The 20,164-nt window shown below is 39.9% G+C and overlaps 1 protein-coding gene across 3 annotated transcripts in view; it reads left to right on the top strand.

The window, feature by feature from the left end:
- The window catches only part of FBXL13 (F-box and leucine rich repeat protein 13), a 179,270-nt gene extending 161,536 nt beyond the window's left edge, over positions 1-17,734 (top strand). For 2 of the 3 annotated variants that reach the window (XM_040644333.1, XM_008686289.2), the window contains 3 exons: positions 2,207-2,341; positions 8,425-8,588; positions 17,061-17,734. In XM_040644333.1, coding sequence (XP_040500267.1) covers positions 2,207-2,341; positions 8,425-8,588; positions 17,061-17,250 — 489 coding nt within the window. In that variant the 3' untranslated portion in view covers positions 17,251-17,734. The remainder of the gene's footprint in view (positions 1-2,206; positions 2,342-8,424; positions 8,589-17,060) is intronic. The other variant, XM_040644334.1, reaches the window with a different exon arrangement.
- The last annotated feature ends 2,430 nt before the right edge of the window (positions 17,735-20,164 follow it).

Raw genomic sequence — 20,164 nt, 5'->3', positions numbered from 1 at the left:
GAGCCTGCTGCTTCCTCTCCCACTCCCCCTGCTTGTGTTCCCTCTCTTGCTGGCTGTCTCTATCTCTGTCGAATAAATAAATAAAATCTTAAAAAAAAAAATAAGATGAAAATTGAAAGGGAGGCAAACCATAAGAGACACTGAACTCTGGGAAACAAACTGAGGATTGCTGGAGGGGAGATAGGAGGGAGGAAGGGATACTTGGATAATGGGTATTAAGGAGGGCACTTGATGTAATGAGCGCTGGGTGTTATAGGCAACTGATGAATCACTAAATTCTACCTCTGAAACAAACAAAAAAAGCTAGTAGAGTTCCATATGATACCTCTGAGAGACTTCCTGCATTTGCACTGAAAAACTTGTTGAATTTCCAAGCTGACATTCAAGACCAATAATTCCAATCCTTCAAAGCCAGATTCTCCTCTGCACCACCACTGGGTGTGCACTCTATATTTGATTATCCCCAATGACAGGGACCTCACTATCTCCTGACAAGCTGCCCCTTCCAATTTTTGACACCGCTTAGTTGCTAGAGAAGACACAATATAGGAATAAGTCAAGTCAGTTAGTAGTTAGTTAGCCACAATACAGGAATAAGTCAAGTACTGCAACTGCTGAATCAATTGAAAAAGACAAGTTCCACATGAGGTCAGAGGAAAGAGGAATCACTGTTGATTACTGTGGTCAGGAAAAGATAGTGATTGAGGGTTAAATCACCAATATCTTTTAGTACTATCTTTTGCCTCCTATGCTAAACTGCCTCTCTTGGAAATTTTCGCTCTTTTACTAACTTGCTAAAGAAAATAGTGGGCTGACTAGTTCTTTCCAGTCTTCCTTCGGGCTAAAAATGATGGGAAATTAGCATATTCAGTGGGAGGGAATCCCACTGGTGTTCTTACCTCTGGAGTCATCTGGATGGCCATCAAGGGTTCCAACAGACCAGGCCCTTCCCTCAGTTCTGAACTCACTAGTTGTATTTATAACTAAAATTAATTGTAAACTATCATTTACTGAGGTCTCTAATTTAGTATCCTAAAATCGGAGCTGCTTCTCAATGAGGCAAAACCTCTAGAGTGAGCACATGTTGATAATTTCTAATTTTTATAATTTGGGGGAGGGACTTTTATAAGTACAGTATTAGTATACTTTGAATTGGTCATGGTTTCCAATTCCTACTCATCTTGACTTAGGATATTTTTACAACTAGTATTTGGTTTACTTTTGTGGATCATTTTGTTTTTGTATAATTGCTGGGTTGTAAACTCTTGAATGTTATTTCCTCACGGATTTTTTTCACACAGTTCTTGTATTTTTTTTTTAAAGATTTTATTTATTTATATGACAGAGAGAGAGACAGCCAGCAAGAGAGCGAACACAAGTGGGGGAGTGGGAGAGGGAGAAGCAGGCTCCCAGCGGAGAAGCCCGATGTGGGGCTCGATCCCAGGACTGTGGGATCATGCCCTGAGCCGAAGGCAGACGCTTAACAACTGAGCCACCCAGGCGCCCCGTCAGTTCTTGTTTTTTAACTGAAAAGTGGGAATGAAAATTAAGAACTACTAAGGTAAAGGGAAGAATTTCCAATGATTTCCAGGCCTTTGATGGCCCTAAAAATTTCAGATGAACATTTTGGTATTTCAGAACAATGCTAGAGGGTAGATACTACTTTCCCTGATTTAAAAAAGAAGAAACTGAGGCTCAGAAAAATGAGTGACTTGCTAAGGTTTCAGAGCTAATCAGTGGTGGAAATGAAATTAAAACTCAGGTCTACCTGATTCCAAAGACCGTGGTCTTTCTGTTACATTAACACCATCAACCCCAGAGTGTCTCCCATCTAATTCTCTCCTCCAGATTCCTTTTCCTTCAGTCATGTGGCTGAATATAACTCTAATAATTACTAACTACCTGGGTAAAATCTCATTAGCACTAAATCCAGGAAAACCAAATTCTGTTAACAGGAATTTGAATATTACTAAGCTGTTAAGCTGGTATGTGAATGTCTTTTGTTTTAAAAAAAATTTGGATGTAATCGTACCCCCCCCCCCCCCCCCCCCCCCAAGATGTAACACATCTCTATTTCAGGGACTGAACTGCATACTAAGTAAACTGCTATGGGTAAGGTAGCTCCAGATGCACACGACATTTGAATAAAGGCTAAGAGAATAAAAGAGAAAAAAAAGAAACCCTCTGACTTTGGAATTTCTTGCAGGCATTTTGCAAAGGCTCACTGATCTTAGAACACTTGGATGTCTCTTACTGCCCCCAGCTGACAGATGAGATTGTTAAAGCACTGGCCATTTACTGCATTCACCTCACATCTCTCAGCGTTGCTGGTTGTCCTCAGGTACGTGCACGAGTCAGAGTTCAGACGTGTCCAGCGGAAGCATGGACAAAGGGTAGCAGTTGGGGTCAGACGCATCACAGAACGCATTTTCTTTGTTATGTCTGAGGTATTCGTTACATTTTTTTTCTTTCCCCAAATTGGAAATAGCTTTATGATTTCATTTGTTTCAAAGCAGGATTTTCAAAAAGTTAAAAACAATTTTCGTTCAAACATGAAAATGTGTCTAAGGTTTATTTAATTCATTAATGAGAGAACCAGCAAAATGGTAAAACCAGTTCATGGAGCATTTGCTCAAACAGTATTTATAGGAATGAAAGAAAAAGAATGTTGGAATATGATTGTTGGGTTGGATCCAAAATTAGTTAATGTCCTCTAAGGTACTAAGCCCATAACCTTGGAGTTAAAGTTCCTACCAGATAGAAATAATTTACAATTCTCCTGGACAAAAATATAACAAGCTACAACATGTAACTTCACTGAGTTTGGGCCTTAGTCGATGGTAATTAGTATGGCATAATTCCTTACTGAAAATTCCTCTCGTGGGCCTGTTAAGCAATGTTTCAGTATGACACTGAAAAGATATATAATCACCTTTTCTTATTTCCAGTGTTTGATAATTTTTCCGACATCTGTTTTTATAAAAGAAATATGTACTTATTGTAAAATCTTTGGACTACATATAAAAACAAAAAGAAGAAAGCAAAAATCTGTTGTCATACTACCATCCAGACATAACTGTTGTTGGCATTTTATATTTAATCTTCTAGAATATTTTTCTATGTACACAGAGATTAGAAATCATTATAGAATATTTATGTTTTGTCCTTTTTTTAAAGAATAGAATCACACTTTCCAAAATACATTATAGCCTACTTTCTTTTCTCTTAATACACTATGGACATATCTCCATGTCAAGAAATAGAGATCTCTGATTCTGGATTAATATGGCAGACTGAATATATATATATAATTTGTGTATATTCCCTCTTGAAAACCTACAGAACTGCAGAAGAAGGCCGAGAGCCCATGTTGATAGGGAAAACAGGAGAGAAGACAAGAGCTAGAAAACTTTGGAAGTCTGAAAATAGATTGAATAATTCAGCAGACTAGAGACAGCTTTGAATCCTAAGCCAACAGTAGAGAAAGCTGGGGGGAAAACTGATTTATACTATGATCTTCAAATTTGGTAGCACTGTTTACCCCTGGAACTGGGTTAAGAGGGTGGCTAAAATGAGGAAGACTGGGTTAAAAGTTCTTGAGAAATATAGACAGATACCTAGATTCCTCCCCCCCACAACTTCACACCCCTGGGCACCTGCCCTTCCCTACCTTCACCAAAACGTTAGATATTTATTTCCTAGATTTCCCAGATTTTTTTTTTAAGATCTTATTTATTTGACAGAGAGAGCGCAGAAGCAGGGGGAGCAGCAGAGGGAGAGGGAGAAGCAGATTCCCCGCTAAGCAAGGAGCCCGATGCGGGACCCGATCCTAGAACCCCGGGATCAGAACCCAAGCTGAAGGCAGATACTTAACGACTGATTCACCCAGGCGCCCCTAGATATCCCAGATTTCTCAACCCTGGCATTATTGATATTTTGGATGAGATAATTCTTTGTACTGGGGGTTTATTCTGTGCTCTGTAGAATGTTTAACAGCATCCTTGCCCTCTCCCCAGTATGTGTCCATAGCACCTGGTCCCCTACACCCCCTTATCATGACAATGAAAAATGTCTCCAGATATTGCCAAGTGTCCTTGCGGGGGGGAGCGGCAAAATTGCTCTACTATTTGTTCTACAGATAGTAAAAACAGAAGGTTGCTGGGGGGGACCCTGGGTGGCTCAGTTGATTAAGTATCCAAGTCTTGGTTTTGGCTCAGGTCATGATCTCATGGGTGGAGGTATCAGGCTCAGAGCTCAGTGGGGAGTCTCTTGAGGATTCTCTCCCTCTGCTCCTTCCCCCACTCATGCATGTATCCATGCACGCGTGCTCGCTCTCTCTCTCTCTCTCTCTCAAATGAATGAATAAATCTTAAAAAAAACACCCAAAACCCTAAAAAACAGAGGGTTGCTGGGCTAGGAGATACTATGTATAACTGAGAGTTTGAGTACAAAGGTGAAAACAGGAATTAAGTGACTGAATGCTGAATGTAGAGACACTCAAGCACTCTTCCAACACAGCATCCAGAATGTGGCTGCCAGATTTTTCCCTCCAGGCAGGAGACTGAAAGCTTCTTTTCTGGAGACTCTGACTAGCACAGGATGAAAGACAGAAAAATATTGACATTTGGGGGTTTATCAACTAATCATCCATCTAACCATTGAAGCTTTAGGTAGAGAACACCCATGTCATGCACTCAGACATTCTAATCAGTGTTTAGCCCTTTTGCTATTGATAAATGGCTGACAGTCAAGGATTACCAGACATAACAGAAAAGCGTCTGAAGTGGAAGATAGAGACTGAAACAGATTAAGAGAAAAAACTTGGGGGGCGCCTGGGTGGCACAGCGGTTGAGCGTTTGCCTTCGGCTCAGGGCGTGATCCCGGCGTTCTGGGATCGAGCCCCACATCAGGCTCCTCCGCTAGGAGCCTGCTTCTTCCTCTCCCACTCCCCCTGCTTGTGTTCCCTCTCTCGCTGGCTGTCTCTATCTCTGTTGAATGAATAAATAAATAAAAAAATCTTAAAAAAAAAAAAAAAGAGAGAAAAAACTTGGAGGAAGAAAAATATGCAGAGGGAAGAAAATAAAAAAAATCTTTAAAAAAAATCCTCAGAAATTACAAGACCAAGAACAATCGTGTTGTCTTCCATTGTGCACACTAATGGGCTTCTTATTAGTAAAGCATGAAACTTTCAAGATGCCCTACATTCCAGCTAGTCAAAAATTCAGCTTCTCAGCCATTTAGTTTGGTGCGGTGAGTGGATTAAGAGAGTGAAGCTAGAACCTCCTAATTCCTCCATAGGTATTTGTGCTGTAGTAAGGAAGAGGAGGCAGTGGGGGAAAAGATGTGGTAAATCATGACAAAATTAATCTAGAAAGTTCAGAGCAAAAGTTTTGTTTAATAATGTACTTGTTTAGAACTAGAAAAACCAGGGCACCTGGATGGCTCAGTCGGTTGAGCGTCTGCCTTCAGCTTAGGTCATGATCTTAGGGTCCTGGGATCGAGCCCACATCGGTCTCCCTGCTCAGCGGGGAGCTTTCTTCTCCCTCTGCCTGCCTTTCCCCCTGCTTGTGCTCTCTCTCTTCTCTCATTCTCTCTCTGTCAAATAAATAAATAAAATCTTAAAAAAAAAAAAAGAACTAGAGAAACCAAATGTCTTTCTAGTCAGCATCATCTGGTTCTAGAAGTGGGTCAAGGAACTAAGCACACTTAGCAGCACTGACCATGGACCCTCTGCAGAGTTCTTGTTTTCATTTGTGCACAGACACATAGACACATGGACAACACATGGCTCCTTGGGAATGACCCTGGCCATAAAGCAGGCACAGATGGGAAATGGGCTTTTTAGTGGCTCTACTAATTAGGGGGAAAAGTAGGAGAATGAGAGAAGTAAAGACTCCAGTGAGACTAGGAATTGGGGCAGAGGATTTTTTGTTTGTTTGATTTTGGGTTTTTTGTTTTGTTTTGTTTTGTTTCCTTTTGGTAAGGAGACGCTCCTGCTATAAACTGTGAGGTGGATACTGTCTTGTGCCTAGAAACTAAGGAGGATGTTAGAAACAAGATATTATAAAACGAATAAACCTATATCAAAGATCTAGGGTGAAAAAAGGGAAGGGGAGTAGATTATTCCAGAACCTCAGTGTAAGAGAGAAGAAGGGCTTAACTTTACTATCTTTGTGGGTCAAGTAAGTATTCTGATTCAGAAGATGTGGTAACATAATTCCAATGGAATACTCCTCACTGAGAAATCATAAGGCTATGGGTCCAGTTTAATATATTCCACCTACATTGCTTTTTAAAGATTTATTTATTTATTTATTTATTTGACAGAGAGAGAGAGAGAGGAAAGAGAGAAGCAGGCTCCCTGCTGAGCAGGAAGCCCGATGTGGGGCTCGATCCCAGGATGCTGAGATCATGACCTGAGCCAAAGGCAGCCCCTTAGTGGACTGAGCCACCCAGACGCCCCTACATTGCTTTTTTAAATTAAATCTGATTTTACTTTAACTTCCAGTATAGTTGACACACAGTGTGACATTTCCACCTAAGTGGGTTTTGATGAGCCATGAAACACGTCAGTGTCTGGCTCATCATCCTAGGCTAGGTTTCTCAAAAGGCCACGAATCAATCTTGAATGGTCACCTTATCCACCTCCTGGAAGGCCAGCTCTTCCTTGCAACCAGCCCACCTCTAAGTCGTAAGGAGTACCGTGACCCCACCTTACCCAGCACTAAAATGGGAATAACAATCTCTGCTCAGTAGGACTGTTAGGATCTTGTATCTGGGAGTTAAAAATTTAGCCAGTCACCTCCACCTCGAGTTCCCGGCCCCGTTAAGTCCCAACAACGTCAGTTCAGTCACTGAACATCTTGAGCTTCTGATCTGTGGGAAATGTAGGACTACTTTTTTACTCCTTCAGAATCAATAAAACCTAGCTCTCTGAACTCTACCTGTCCTAGTCTTTTCCATCCTCTCACTATCTTTCTTTTTCTCTACAATTCTGAGGGCTTTTTTCTATTTCTTTTCAATGACATCAGATCCTCGGAGACAATATAGTATGGTAGCAATGTCTGAAGGCATTTTTGTGAGAATCAGGCGCAATGTTAAACCTTGGTCCTATGCATGTTCTGAAAACAGGCCATGCTTAGACAATGACAAAATCTATTTTTCCAAACACAGAAAGTATACATTTCAAACTGAAGGGTTTTCTGCATACTTCCCTCAACTTTATATTAAAAACAAGAGCCAAGCCTCATGGCATGTTTTTTAGAGTGTTCAAACATTTAAAATGAGAAATTAAATCCAGTTGGAAAAAAATTCCTTTGAGGAATGTCATCTTGTTGATTCTACAGCAAGTCGCAGTTCAGCTATGAATTCAAAAGCTAGACCCTGAGTAAGTAAAATAATCTAAGAAGTACAGTTGAATTATCTCTGCAGAACATCTGGGCAAACTCTCAAGATGCTGGAACTCTCAGCAGAATTTCTGAGTAAGATTCATGTAGTCTCTGTGACTTCTGCTCTCTCTTCCCCTGCCTACAAACATCTGTCTTGCCTTGTCCCTTTCCCGAACCATGTTACTCTACACACAAACCATCAGAGATGTCCAGATTCCTTCACAGAGCAATCCGACCTTGTCTGCAGGTTAACTTCAGAGGATATATATTTTGTATAGTTTTTGTAACATGTTATATTATTATACCTATGTTTCTAAATTGATGAAGCCTTAGAGTGGATTCAAGTTTAAAGCCAAATCCTATTATGGCAGCATTTCATAAATTGTTCACATTAGTGTGACAAGTATTACTTGTAAGTATTAAGGAAATTTCGATGAAGTTACCAATCCAAAACAGAGAACTCTAAAATGAAAATAACAGCAAGATCACAAAGTCTATTGGTGCCACCTGAAACATAATTTTACTGTTCTGGAAACAGTTAAATCACTAACGTGAGTTACAGGCCCATCACATGACAAGCTGGCAAGAGTTCTGATACCGGTTGTTACAGACTGAGTTTTTGCCCCCCCACCCATTCATATGTTGAAACCCTCATTCTCAATGTGATAGTATTAGGAGGTAAGGCTTTGGGACGTAATGAGGTTTAGATTGAGGTCATGAGTGCAGAGCCACCATGATGGAATTACTGTCCTTATAAGAACAGGAAGAAACTAGAGCTCTCTCTCTGCCCTGTGAAGATACAGCAAGAAAGTAGCCATCTGCAAACTTGGAAGAGGGTCCTCACCAGACTTTCAGTCTGTGGGTAACCTAATCTTGGACTTCTCAGCTTCTAGGACTGTGAGAAACAAATGTCTACTGTTTAAACTATCCAGTCTATGGCATTTTGTTACAGCAGCCCAAATTGATTAGTACACTATTCTTCCCTGGGATGGAGTTCATTGGAATAATCAGTACTTAACTTTGGCTGTGTGTTCAGATTACGGACTCAGCGATGGAGATGTTATCGGCAAAATGCCATTACTTGCACATTTTGGATATTTCTGGGTGTATCCTGCTTACTGACCAAATGCTGGAGGACCTTCAGAGAGGCTGCAAACAACTTCGAATCCTTAAGATGCAATACTGCAGATGTATTTCTAAGTGAGTATGAACCTGAATATGAAAAGCTTTGAGAACTACTTTCTGAGAAAGCAGAATACGTGACTATGACATTTGTACTACAGAGTGGCTCTCAGAGTTATGAAGTTTCATTCTATTTTTTGCCTAATAGGCAACATTTTGAGCTGAACGTTATGAAGCACTCTTCTAAAATGGTCTTTGTGGTTTTCTATCCATTTCCCAGTAGCCCTTCTATTCCAAGCACTTCCCTTTCCTTGACCATGCAGGTGTTCAAAGTCTTCACTCTACTCCTTGTAGAACTATCATCACCTCTTCCTCTACTCATCTCTCAAAATATTTCCATTCAGTTAATCTCCCCTAGGTGCTAAAAATAATTAGATTAAACCAGTTAACAATTGAGTATAAATTACTAATGGTTACCCTAAGCCCCATCCCTCTCAAAGCTATTTGCTTGATAGTTGTTACTCATTTAGGGATTTCCTGTAAGAGCTAGAGCTGAGGGTAAAGTATTCTGGCTTGACCGCATCAGGACCATGCTCATTCCTGCAACTGGCAAAATATTTCCACTATAGCAAAAGTTGGGTAAATAAGCAATCTATACAAGTAGAAGGTCTCAGGTGTCTACCCTATGAGTTTTTAAATATAAAGCAGTTATTTGCTTCATTGTTTAGTTTTTTTCCTATTGATGGAGAGTAAAAATGTGCAAGTTTTAACTGACCTGATGAAGTAACCTGTGGAGTGTTCAAAATGAGAATTCTTGACCAATCCCTGAAGGTCTGGTTCTCTTCTGCAGGCTAGAAAACGGAATACTAAGAATTAATATTGTCAAAGTATAATGTGTTCTAAGCACATATATTTCATGGAGGAACTTTCTTAAGTAAGCAGTCCTGGCATAAACTGAACTATGAGATCTGCTCACTTGAAGCCTGAGGAAGAAATGGTTTCTGATCCAGGGCTGTATGTGTTAAAATGAAATAAAAAAAAAAATCACACACAAAAATTATTACTTGTAAAATAGTCACTCTCACTGGGCCCAGGCCTGCTTGGGGGAGGGCAGCCCACTGAAACTAGGTCAGAAAAAAAAGAAGCAGGTCTGAAAATTTTTGAAGAGGAGTAGAGACTCAACCCTACTTAGTAGGTCTGGGGATGACTGATACAGATACTATTAACTTCATTGAAAAGGGATACCATGAAATAAGGTCCTGGGAGTCCTGCCAGCCTTGTCATATCATTAAACAGACAACTTTGGGTAAGATGACAATGCATGAATAACATATTACACAAAGGAGTTTGGCTTCTAATCTTCTGATTGTATTTTGACAATCACTATTTTGGGGAGGTAATATCACTAACTGCTCATAAGTGGGATTTTAAGTAAGAATGAATGGAGACTGTCTGGCACGGGCCTCTGTGAACCTAATTATGGTATCGGATATTAAGATGTGATAAATAATGGTATTTGGTTAAGACGACCCAAAATATCTGGTAATATCCTTATTCTGCCTTTGACTGCTCACTCTTCTTCAAGGTCACTAGGTAAAAAATAGGCGAAGATAACCAAATAAGGCAAAATAAGACTACTAGCTAGGCTTGGCCCCCCAAACCCAATGCAAAATTCTCATTAACTAGCTGGATCTATGAAAAATTCCTTTACCTAAGCTAGGACAGCCAACGTCTCTCTCGTCTTCTACCACCAAGCCTGGCTCTTCCTACAAGCAAGAAGCAGAGACATGGTCCGAACGCTTAGAGGGGAACTAACTGGCTTTTGTCTATTTCGTTGTCTAAAATGGCCAAACCACATCAGTCTTCCTCATAGGCCCACCCCTGCCAAGTCCCAGTAGGAAAGAGGCCTATAGTCCTCTGATTCTATCTTTGTTTAGCAATAAAAAAGGGCAGTCCCCACCGTAGAGTGGTTTGGAGAGTATCAGCATTTGGACTAGTAAGGCTCCGAGTACTTGTCTTGACTTACAGCTTCTAGGATGGGGTACAGTTTTTTAGCCAAGGAGCTCCCAAAATACCTGGTACTGAAAACTTTGATTTGGGAAGTGTTAAGGCCTGACCAGGGTCAGGTTTGTTTGGAGTCAGCTCTAAGGACTATAAAGCAGATTCCTTCTCCACTTAAATCCTTGGGTGGGCCTTTGAAGACTCAAGCTCATGATGATATCTAATTGCTTACCTATCTATGTTCACTCCAAAAAAGCAGAGTTGTTTGCTCTTACCAGGGCTAATGTGGCTCCCTCAACTGCAGTGACTGTTTTGTCTGGGTGCAACGGAACATTTGGTAGTTGGGATAGAGGAAAATGGATTTGAATCACAAAGTGTTGGACTCCCACACGTTTGATCCCATTTGAACATAAAAACATTGCATAATGTGGCTCTTAAAGTCCAATTATAGCTATCAGAGGAAAGTCTTCTATGTAAAAATTCCCCCATATTCAATGGACTCTAAAAATATTGTACCAGCTTTGCAGATCAAAGACGCCTGTCCAGTTAAACCGGGGGAGTAGCAAACTTTTGGTCAATGAGAAAATAGGCTACAGATCTTTTGCAAGAGAGCTTTCAGCATGAGATATGCTGTCATTCTACCAACCCCAGAGCCTAAAGAGATCACAAGAAGTCATTCCAGAAGCATCATGTGGAGACATAATCTAGGTTCCTTTAATTCAAGGAGGAATAAGTAGCAACTATGATCATAAACATGACAAGAATATCTAATTGTTTAGATTTGAAGGAATTGTGTACAACCAGCCTTTCAAAGTATGGGCTTCTGTGGGAAAAACACAAAAGTCAATGGAGAGGAGGAAAGGCATAGTGGGAGAGAGGGAAAAAGACCCTAACAATGGTCTACAACCCAGGAGGGTCTGAACCACAGAGAGGTAAAAGAGACATTAAGTCTATAATTAGCAAAGAATAAAGGGCCCTTTCTGACATTTTGGTGTCCAGAGTCCAAAACTTTCAACTGTAAAGAGATGAGTAGAGTCTTGGTGGCCTTTAGAGCCCCAAAGAGCAGTGCAGAGATTTCTTGAAGGCCTTCTGTAAGCAGTTGCTGGCAGCATGAATTACTAGCCAGGTACCCCGAGAAGTCTGTTGCTAGGAAATAAAACTCTCATCAGAGTTCTTTTGTCCAGCTCATGGAAAAATCTTTGCGGAAACACCTTTGTGATCTGGAGCTACTGAATGTTATTATATGAACAAATAATATTACTTAACAATTATTATTTGCTATGTATTGTGTTAATCCTATTTGATGTTTACTATCTTATCTAATCCTCATACATACCCCCATTACCATAAAAATGAATAAGGAAACTGGTTTAAGCAGTTTAAATAAGTCCCAAGGTCAAACAAATAAAAGGCAGAGCCATACTTCGTACCTATCTTAATCATTACTATGTTGCTCTTTTGCCTTTAGATTACTGATTTTCAAGCTTTTTGAAAGCTCTAACATTCAAAGGACTTGATCAATAAGGGGAGACATGAGTTCTGTATGCCCAGTTTACTTGCTGATGCATAAATCTGATAGGCTGCTGATTGCCAGCAGTCTTTGTGTTGGCTCCAACACCCCCCACCCTTTCTTGCCTACTCAAGAAACTAGGAGGAAATGTGTGTGCGGGCAAGTAATGCTATTATAGGAATAACCTTAAATCTCCTTTAATTTAGAAAACCCAAAAATCACTTACAAAATTCAGTACCTCATTATTATTAAACATTTAATGTGATACTTCACAACTCTTTGTGCCATATCACTTTGAAAATCATGTTCTATATTGATCCAGAGAAACCTGTCTCACCAACTTAAATGAGTAATGACAACTAACCACTGCAGCACACTGGTTCGGTTCCCAAAGCATCTCCTATAAGGTCCAAGGACCTTACAGTCACTTAGGTCAAGCCAGAGTGAAAGGGACTCAGAGGATTCCACATGTACTCTAAGAAATTTAGAACACATAGTAATTCCTAACCATACATTTTCTTTTCAGTATTTCGTAGCTCCCATATATTGACCATACCAGGACACCAAACTACTTTAAAAGAGAGAAAGAGAGAGTGTGTGTGTTCTTTTTGGCAGGAACATTCAGTTTCTACATTTTCAAGTTCCTGGATACTCTTCAAAAGTACATGTGTGCAAACACACACAGAAAAACAGGATGTGTCAAAAAGAACTCAGAGATATTTGCTGGCAGTAACCATGCTTGTCTGTTCTCTTGGCCAGGTCCTGAGTCTTAGCAGTTAGTCCTAAGATTATGGATGCCAAAGGTCCAAGTAAGGTGGTCAGGACAGCTAGTTCATGGGCTAACGATTTTCTAAAAGGTGGAGAGAAGTGGATTAGGGAATAGTCTACACTGGCATTCAAATTCTAATAATCCTAGATTTGCCCCAGGACAGATTCAGATTTTCAGTTTTTTTTCCCATTACCCTTCCTGTGAAAGCCTACACGCTTAAAGATACTCCTTAGAAACACTCTAACTATACAAAGCCTTAACCTCCTGGCTTTTGAAACTGGGGGAAGAAGGGAAGGGAAGAAGGGGTCTCAGACCTGATCCTTCATTCATCTCTGGTCTGTAAGCATCACCTCCAATGGTCAGGGGACCTTCGGATGTTTAGTTCCACTGAAGGTGACTATGAGTCGAACAAAGAGCAGTGCTTATCACTAAGAGCTAAGGTAAGGGTGGCATAGAGCCAAGAAATAAGGGGTCAGTACCCTTAACCCTTGTTTTGTTCAAGGGTCAACTGTATTTCAACAAGGGAGGACATTTTTCAGAGGAATTTTATCTCCTCCGTTTCAGAAAAGGAAGGAAGATCCCTCTCTGCCCCAGCAACAATGCACTGACTACCACTTGCAGTCAATGAGAAACTGCCATAACCTCAAACTCTTGTTCTTCTCCAATAAACTATTGTTGAAAACAACCCTCCCCAATTTCCTCCTAAAACATAATAAAAGTTGACCTTCCCTTCTTCTTTTTTGGACTTGCCTATGGTTTACCATAGCTTGCTTGTCCTGAATAGCAATTCCTCTGTTATTCTCAAATAAACTTATTTTTTATCTTAAATAAAATTGCTCTTTGCTTAAGTTAACAGCATATACCATTGGGTACTTCCCCTATGGATTGTGCTCAATAGGAAACTCGTTTTGATTCTGTCCCATCGCATTGCATCTGATGAGTGCTCTTCCCTATTCATTCCCTATTTTTCTTGTCTGTATTGAGGATTCAGTATTCACAACTTTCTTGTTATTTACCCCAACTCCCATTGTTTGCCCTAATTATCATCTAATTTACCCTGGCTTGTAGCTGACTGAGGAACTATATGACCCATTATTTAAATGTTACCAATCAGCATTAAGTGTACTTATCCTCCTACCAGTTACCAGACCTCTCAAAAACTGTTGCTTTTCTGAGGCCAAAGGTTACATATACTTTGGCCAATTACTTAAAAATCTTTTACTCCCCAAACTCATCCTTTTCCTAAAGGTTAAGACCATTGTTGCCTATAATTGTACTGGTCTTATCTTCAGTGACACTGAATCATGACCAACAACTGAACTACAGTGTGCATGTCCAGAGCTCTGCTGTTTGGGATGCAGAGGGCAAGAAGGTGGGAATAGTACCTATAAATGCCTCAAACAAACCTGCAGAAGAAAGCAAAAAGGGCTTCCCTTGTTGGTGTAAACTGCTGAAAATGTCTTGTTTTGGTTGTCACTGAAGACACAAAGAAATGGAATACACCCTTAAACAACTTACTACCTTCTTAAACAAAAGGAAAATAATAAAGTTTAAAATTATAAAAAATTAACGCCATGAAGCTATGTATTGGAAAGTAATTAACTCCAAGATCAACTTCTTATAGAGCTCAGAGGAGGAAGGGCTTGGCTTTGGGTCTTTAAAGAGACTGTATTGGTTTGAAGTTTTGAAAGATGGATCGAGTTTAAATAGGCAGACATGGGGTGAAGGGTAAGTAACAATGAAGCTCTGTTGTCTAGGGTGTGTTTTATATTTGAAACTGATGGTGCCAATATTTTATACCTCAGAATCCCTCAACATTTGGTATTATGTTGCAGTAAGTACTCAAGGCAAAACAAAACACCCTCAAAGACAAGGCAATCTCAACTCCATAGAATTGGAAAGGGAGAATAATCTTCAGAAGAAAATGGAAAGCTAAAGATAGAACACTACTATTACTGCATAATGATGTCCTATTTAGAGGACATATAAAGATCATATAAAAAGTTTCAAATGTAGGACCACACTTAAAAAAAACTTAAACATTAACAGAATGCAAAACTTCATCTTTGACCATAAACTTATCATTCAAATTTGAGAATAACTACTTCTCTAAAGAGAAGACACTTGTTTGTCAAGTTTTCGTCCATAGGATTGGTGGCTCAGAACTAGAAATTTGTATAATTTGCTTTTACTCATATTGTTCTTTAAACTTGCATGTTTTTTTTGTTTTGTTTTTGTTTTTGTTTTATGTGAGTGCAATTATATATGCCAAAAGCAATGTGGTAAGAGATGGAATCAGCAATGCTATGGTTGTCTCCCTGTTGAGTTTGGTTATAATTATTTTAATACATCTAAAATTTGGTTCAAATGAAATAGCATTTTAAACAACTGATGCATCTCAGCCTTTTCCAATTTCATTGTGCTGTCTGAACTCATATAGCCATTGAGCACAAATTTAACTCAAAGCATGTGGTAATACCAGCTTCTTTATCAATGACTGTTTCCAGACCTTTGCAATTAATAACTCAATGTAATATATGGTAATAGCGGGCAAAGTAGCTCCTTCATGGGCAAACACCATTACTCATTTCTGATCCTATAAAAGTTGCCAGTTACTTTTTTTTTTAAGTACTGATCTCAACATTCAAACCAACTTCCTAGAAAAATGTCATTGTTCTACCCTTGAAAAGGCATTTTCAAGTTAGATATACTGTTTTTTTTTTCTCATGCTGTGATATTGTGATATTATGAGAAATAGATTTTGGTCATTTAGATGACCAATATATATTTGGTCTTCCTTCACGGTTCTTGGCTCCCCAAACCCTAGGAATTTCCTGGGCAATAAGAGCAATGAGGACATCTTTTGTCACATTTGGTCTCATCCCCCATTCCTGAAATCAGTTTAGAGACATAAAGATTAAATAGGTGTCTTGTTATTTATAACAAACTCCTTTCCACCACAACTGGGTTTATGTTAATGAGGTGACTTTTGGAAAGCACCTTAGGATGGAAGCTAGGGAAACCAACCATGAACAGAGGAATGGAACTTTCAGTCTCACCCTCTGATTTCCAGGGAGGGGAGAGGGTGGAGATTAAACCAATCACCAAATGGCCAATGATTTCATCAAACATGTCTACATAATGAAGCCTTCACAAAATCCTAACGGGACAGGGTTTGGACAGCTTCCGGGGTTGGTTAATGTGCGTAGATTTTGGGGAGTGGTGCACCTTGAGAGGGCATGGAAACTCCACACCCTTTCCCCACACCCTGTCCTATTTATCTCTTCCATCTGGCTATTCCTGAGTTATACCCTTTTATAATACACCAGTGATCCAGTAAGCAAAATGTTTCTCTTGAGTTCTGTGAACAACTCTAGCAAATTGATTGAAACCAAGAAGGGCGGGGGTGGGGGTGGGGGTGGGGATTGTTGGAACTTCTGCTCTACAGCTGGTCAGTCAGAAGCCTGAGTGACAACCTGTATGCAATTGGTATCTAAAGTGGAGGGCAGTCTAGTGAGACTGAGCCTTTAACCTATGGAATCTGACACTATCTCTGGGTAGGTAGTGTCAGAATTAAGTTAAATCGTTAAAGCTGCTAAGAATTTCTTGAGAGTGGAAACCCCCCACCCCCATCTTAAAATTGGGGTCCAGAATGACTTTTAGATGCTTTTTTTTGCTTTCTTCCTTACTTCTTCCTAAGAAAGGCAGTAATAGTATTTTTAATCATTTTGGTCACTGACACCTTTGAGAGTTTGATGAAAGCCATAAACCCTCTCCTCAGAAAAATGTATATTAGGTACAAAACTGCATGAATTTTCAGGGAATTCATGGACCTCCCTGAAGTTCATCCATCTATCCAATAGGGATCTGTGGACTCTGGGTTAAGAGCTTCCGCATGGTAGGACTTCACAGGTTGGCTGGTTAGGGTACTCCCTCACCAAAGAAACTGGAAATACCAGGCAGAAGGCTCACTCAAGGGCACTACAGAGTGCCCTCAGTGTTCCCACTCCATTGCCATGCATAGCTTCCTTACCCATCACGGAGTCTTGTTAATCTCTGCACTGGCTGAATCAGAGAGCTACTGAGCTACTTAAGCTTTGGGACCCTCAATATTTGCATAATTACCCTTACCCTACCTCTCAGGACTGCAAAGAACTGAGAAATTCATTTGACTTGTGACTGTTCTTTAACTACAAATTTGCTCTAGTTTGAAAATTCTGTACTAGTAACTACTTCTGCAACTGGCTAATGTGAATCACTGTTATTGCAGGGAGGCAGCGAAGAGAATGTCATCTATAGTTCAGGAGCAGGAATATAACCCTAGTGATCCTCCACTTTGGTTTGGCTATGATTATGAAGGCAAGCCCCTTAAAAAACAACACGAGATAACACCACTTAAAGGAGATGAACAAGTCACAGTGGCAGAGTCAACACACAGTAGTGAAGAGGAAGGAGTATGACCTTCAGCCTCAAGCAAGAACAAAAAATCCAGAACGTGGTAACTTCATCTGAAGCAAGTATTTTTACCAGCTAGATCTCAACAGTGAAAACAAGCAGCAAATCATCTCCTGACTTTTACTTCAACTACAAATATTTCTAAATACAGTATTAGTTCTTCTAATTGGTTTAATCATGATTTTTTTTTAAAAAGCCAAATCAAGGATTGCTACTACTATGTAATTTTTCCCACTTAAATTTACCTTCATCAAACAAATAGTTCTGATGAGATTATCAAATCTAAGGTTACAGTTATATAAAACAACCCTGAAAAATGTGACGTTTTTAACAAGGAATTTAGAAGCTTTTCTTTACAAAAGAAAGCAGAGATGGTCATACAAGTCAGCATAACAGTTTGAGCTGGGGCAATGATTTTAAGAATCTGTGACGATATAAAAAGTATAGACATAATTTTTTTGAAAAGATTTTATTTATTTATTTGACAGAGAGAGGCAGCGAGAGAGGGAACACAAGCAGGGGGAGTGGGAGAGGGAGAAGCAGGCTTCCCACTGAGCAGGGAGCCCGATGCGGGCGTGTGATCCCAGAATGCTGGGATCATGACTTGAGCCAAAGGCAGACGCTTAACGGCTGAGCCACCCAGGCGCCCCAGTACAGACATAATTTTTTAAAGGAAACAAGGCTTTCTTGTTATTTCCAGATATTTAACAATAAGAACTAAATGCCACTTAACTCTGGACTGACCTCCACATTTGACTAAACAGTCACGGATAAATGCTATGAAACATCAATTACTTGTGAATTGATAGGATGTCCCTGCAATGTTTCAGAATGATCTTTTAATCACATTGGTGCTACAGAGGAATTTTAAGAACTATGCTATGTCAAAAAAGATGCTCTCCTGATTTTATGCTTAGAGGTATGGGTTATTGTGTATCTCATTATTTTTAATAAGCTTTCATCTATGGATTTTTACTACTCTGGTAAAAGATAATAACTACAGAATTCAAATGATCACATGCTAGTATTACCATTATTTGGTATTATGTGATACTCCTGTTGATAGAGTCCAGGAAAAAAGCACAACTCTGTTCTGACTGCCACGAACAAGCTGTGTTGGTAATATTGGATCAGTCTTTTAACCTTTCTATTTTCTCCATTACTTATCTTTCTTCTTTTAATTTTAATTCCTGTGTAGTTAACATACAGTGTTATCTTAATTTTAGGTGTAGAATATTGTGATTCAATAATTCCATATATTACTAAGTGCTCATCATGGCAAGTGTACTTTTTTTTTTTTAAGATTTTATTTATTATTTGACAGAGATAGAGACAGCCAGCGAGAGAGGGAACACAAGCAGGGGGAGTGGGAGGGGAAGAAGCAGGCTCATAGCGGAGGAGCCTGATGTGGGGCTCGATCCCAGGACGCCGGGATCACGCCCTGAGCCGAAGGCAGACGCTTTAACCACTGTGCCACCCAGGCGCCCCGGCAAGTGTACTCTTAATTCCCTTCACCTATTTCACCCATCCACCCACCCACCTCCCCTCTGGTAACCATCAGTTTGTTCTGTATAGTTAAGAGTCTGTTTTTACATTTGTCTTTTTTCTTCCTTCATTTGTTTCTTAAATTCCACATATGAATGAAATCATATGGTATTCGTTTTTCTCTGACTTATTTCACTTAGCATAATACTCTCTAGCTCCAGGGGTGCCTGGGTGGCTCAGTCAGTTAAGTGTCTGCCTTTGGCTCAGGTCATGATCCCAGGCTCCTGGGATGGAGCCCTATGTGGCTCCCTACTTAGCAGGAAGTCTGCTTTTCCCTCTCCCTCCCCCCCCCATGTGCTCGCTCTCTCTCAAATAAATAAAATCTTAAAAAAAAAACAAACACTGCACCCTTTAAAAAAACTCTTTAGCTACAACCATGTTGTTGCAAATGGTAAGATTTCATTCATTTTAAAAAAAATATATTTTATTTATTTGACAGAGAGTACAAGCAGGGGGAGAGGAAGGGAGAGGGAGAAGCAGGCTCGTGCTGCGCAGAGAGCCCGACACGGGGCTCTATCCCAGGACCCTGGCATTGTGACCTGAGCCGAAGGCAGACGCTTAACTGACTAACCCACCCAGGCACCCCTATTTTTAATTTTTTGAGAAAGCTCTGCATTGTCTTCCACAGCGCCTGCACCAGTTTGCATTCCCACCGACAGTGCAAGAGAGCTCCTTTTACTCTATATCCTTGCCACTGCTTGTTGGTTCTTGTTTTTGATTTTAGCCATTCCAGCAGGTATGAGGTGATATCTCATTGTGGGTTTGATTTGCATTTCTCAGTTGATGTTGAGCATCCTTTCATGTGTTTGTTGGCCATTTGTATGTCTTACTTGGAGAAGTGTCTGTCCATGTCTTCTGCCATTTTTTAATAGGATTATTTGGTTTTTTGGTGTTGAGTTGTAGAAGTTCTCTATATATTTTGCATATTAACCCTTTATCAGGTATGTCATTTGCAAATATCTTCTCCCATTTAGTAGGTTGCCTTTTAGTTTCGTTGGTTGTTTCCTTTGCTGTGCAGAAGCTTTTTATTTTGATGTAGTCCAATATTTTTGCTTTTGTTTCCCTTGCCTCAGGAGACAGATCTAGAAAGATGTTATTACAGCTGGTGTCAGAGAAATTACTGCCTGTGCTCTCTCCTAGGATTTTCATGGTTTCAGGTCTCACATTTAGGTCCTTAATCCATTCTGAATTTATTTTTGTGTATGGCATAGGAAAGTGGTCCAGTTTTCTCAACACCATTTATTGAAGAGATTGTCTTTTCCCATTGTATACTTTTGCCTCCTTTGTTGAAGATGGGCCATATAATTGTGGGCTTATTTCTGGTCTTCCTATCCCGTTCCATTAATCTGTTTATTTTTGTCCCAGTACCATACT

This window comes from Ursus maritimus, unplaced genomic scaffold (assembly GCF_017311325.1).
Source record: "Ursus maritimus isolate PB19 unplaced genomic scaffold, ASM1731132v1 scaffold_3, whole genome shotgun sequence".
In the NCBI taxonomy this organism is placed as follows: domain Eukaryota; kingdom Metazoa; phylum Chordata; class Mammalia; order Carnivora; family Ursidae; genus Ursus; species Ursus maritimus.
The sequence above is the reverse complement of the archived record's forward strand: the minus strand, read 5'-3'. Positions and strand labels throughout refer to the sequence as shown.